The following is a 2,714-nucleotide window of genomic DNA, read 5'->3' as shown; positions in this document are numbered from 1 at the left end:
GATTTTGCGGTAGATTTTGCAGTCGACTTTTCCTTCAGTTTTGAGCCTTTCTCCTTTGCTAGTTTGGATTGCACCGAAGAGGCCTTTTTACTAGCAGTCTTTCCTTTGCTGGCTTTTGACTGCTTTGACTTGCTTTTACTCTTGCTGCCGCGTTGACTGCCACCAGCGCTTGAGCCACCGACACTTGAGCTGTCATTGCTTGAGTCATCAACGCTCGAATCACTATCGTTTGAGCTGCCAGCGCTCGAACCACCAGCACTTGAGCTACCGGCACTACTTGCAACGCTGGCACTGGAGCCGGCATTGCTCGAGCCACTTGCGCTTGAGCCATCATTGCTAGAGCCATCAACGCTGGAGCCGCCAGCACTGGAAGCGCCCACACTAGAGCCACCAGCACTGGAGCTACCGGCACTTGACTTACCAGCGCTACTTGAGCCGCCAGTTTTAGAAGCTGCAGATGTGCCCGTAGTGGCGGTAGTGAAGGCAGAGGACACATTTTCTGAGGTGGCCGCAGAAGAGGTCGACCGCCTTGCTCCGTCCACCTCGGAGACGCCACTGGGAGCGCCTTTGCCTGCACCAGTGGTGCTCGGCATCACCGACGACTTCTCTACCACTGAACTGTGCCCGGACACGGCACTCGGTTCGATGCTCGATGACTTGGCCACTGATGACTTGGCGATAGACTTTGGCTCTTCACTTATAATGCGATCAGGGTTCTCGGGAACGCCGAAGAACTTAGAGCCAAGCAGGCTGCCCAGTGTACTGCCGCCCAGCGCCGTGTCTGCGTTGTCATCTTCCCTCGACACCTTGGTTTCCGCTTTGCTTGGCGAGGCAGCACCAGCGCCTGATTGAGAAACCACAGACGAGGCCACCGCCGAGCCGCTGGTCGCCGATGCCTCCTTCGTTGAAGGTGCGCCTGACTTTGAGACTGCCCCCGTTGCTACGGCGGTCACCGGAGAGCCGGAGGCACAGGAGTCAGAGGCCTCGGACACTGCCGAAGAGTTTGCCTTTGAGTCCACTTTGCTTCCCGCTTTAGATTGGTCGTCATCATTTTTGGGGCGAGCTTTTGAGCCTTCTAAACCCATTTTGATAAAGTGATTGTACAACTTAAAGTTGAAAGGAAAAGAAAACACAAGCAAAGCAAAATAAAGTTTGGTTTTATACAAGGCAGCAGTACACTGATTGTTTGTTCTACATTTAGTAACATCATTTGTTTAATCAAGTTCTAAATGTCTGAAAAAGCAGTGAGTANTCGGACACTGCCGAAGAGTTTGCCTTTGAGTCCACTTTGCTTCCCGCTTTAGATTGGTCGTCATCATTTTTGGGGCGAGCTTTTGAGCCTTCTAAACCCATTTTGATAAAGTGATTGTACAACTGAAAGTTAAAAAGAAAAGAAAACACAAGCAAAGTAAAATAAAGTTTGGTTTTATACAAGGCAGCAGTACACTGATTGTTTGTTCTACATTTAGTAACATCATTTGTTTAATCAAGTTCTAAATGTCTGAAAAAGCAGTGAGTAGTACTACTGGTGAAAAAGAAACCTATTCAAAAGAGTCAAGAAAAAAGCGAATGTACTTGAGCGACTCCGTAGCGTAGCACTGCATTTCATCAGTAATGTGTCCTTCGAGGAGGAACTGCAGATCAAGAGTGAGCAGGCGGTCTTTCTCGTTGATAATGCTAAAGGCGTTCTGATGACCGTCAAAAAGAAAGATGTTTCCATTGCTGAGAAAGGTCAGCTGAATGAGCTCGTTGGTGAAAAGAAAGGCAATGGCCACGGGGCATTTGGAAACATCGCCTTTGATGGTGATCATCTTATCCAGCCAGGGCAGATCCTCCGCCAAAGAGTCAATCATCTCCGTTTTCGGGTAGGCCATTTGCTCCTTCTCTATCTGTTCTTTCAGCATGTTGTGGTACTGTTTTAGCATTTTGACGGGTTTGGTCAGTTCTGCCGGCGGAGATTTCACCGAAAAACGACGCAGCGGACTCGCCTTTTGTCCGTCGTGCATAAGCACCACCTGGTCATTGACAAGCATCAACTTCCGCTGGTCAAAGTAAAAGTTAAAACCAAAGATGTTCTTGTTGCAGAGATATCCAAAGCCCTCTGTCGGTGAATCGATAAACTCAGTGACCCAGTACTTTGGCATCTGCTCGGCGCTGTGCAGCTCAGTGTACGGCACTAGTAAACGAATGCGCTTTCTGGCGTCAAACGTTGAAATCGCTTCCAGACTGGCGATAATCTTGCCGACTCCCGTCAGAGGATTTCGCTCCACCTCCTCTTCATCACCTGCATTGCCCTCAAAGTACTTCCTGTTGTAGAGCAGAAGCTCGGCAACCTTGATCCGCTGGGCAGGGTCCTTCACCAGCATCTTCTTCATGAGGGCAATCTCCACCTGGCGAAGTGGCTCGCCGCTTTTGCTGTTTTCTGGCGCGTACTTGGGCGACTTCCCCAGAATGGCCATGAAGATGTCCTCCTTTGTGGGCCCGTCAAAGGGCGCACTGACGTAGTAGAGGCGGTAGAGGATGCAGCCGAGTGCCCAGACGTCAATTGGAAAGGAGTGCTCCTTTCGCTGCACCATCTCCGGCGCCTGGTACTTGAGCGTGCCGCAGAAACGGCGCAGCATTTCAGTGGGACACTTGAGCGCCACGGAGAGGCCAAAGTCGGCAATCTTGATGCGGTACTGCTCGGTGAGGAGGACGTTGTCCGGCTTCAGATC

At 50.6% G+C, this 2,714-nt stretch overlaps 2 protein-coding genes across 2 annotated transcripts; both read right to left on the bottom strand.

Annotated features, from left to right (window-relative positions):
* Positions 1-133: 133 nt before the first annotated feature.
* LOC108355014 (protein rtoA-like) lies at positions 134-1,085 on the bottom strand (the record flags this gene model as incomplete). Its single annotated transcript, XM_017606187.1, has 1 exon — positions 134-1,085. A coding segment is annotated over exon 1 (952 nt), but the record flags the coding sequence as incomplete, so codon positions are not given.
* A 456-nt stretch (positions 1,086-1,541) lies between these two features.
* On the bottom strand, positions 1,542-2,621 carry LOC108355013 (serine/threonine-protein kinase PLK1-like). The gene has a single exon (XM_017606186.1). The coding sequence runs from the start codon at positions 2,619-2,621 to the stop codon at positions 1,542-1,544; it is 1,080 nt and encodes a 359-aa protein (XP_017461675.1).
* Positions 2,622-2,714: the final 93 nt, after the last annotated feature.

This window comes from Rhagoletis zephyria, unplaced genomic scaffold, assembly GCF_001687245.7.
Source record: "Rhagoletis zephyria isolate East Lansing unplaced genomic scaffold, Rhagoletis_zephyria_1.1 Rzeph_scaffold_41425, whole genome shotgun sequence".
Taxonomy (NCBI): Eukaryota; Metazoa; Arthropoda; class Insecta; order Diptera; family Tephritidae; genus Rhagoletis; species Rhagoletis zephyria.
The sequence above is the reverse complement of the archived record's forward strand: the minus strand, read 5'-3'. Positions and strand labels throughout refer to the sequence as shown.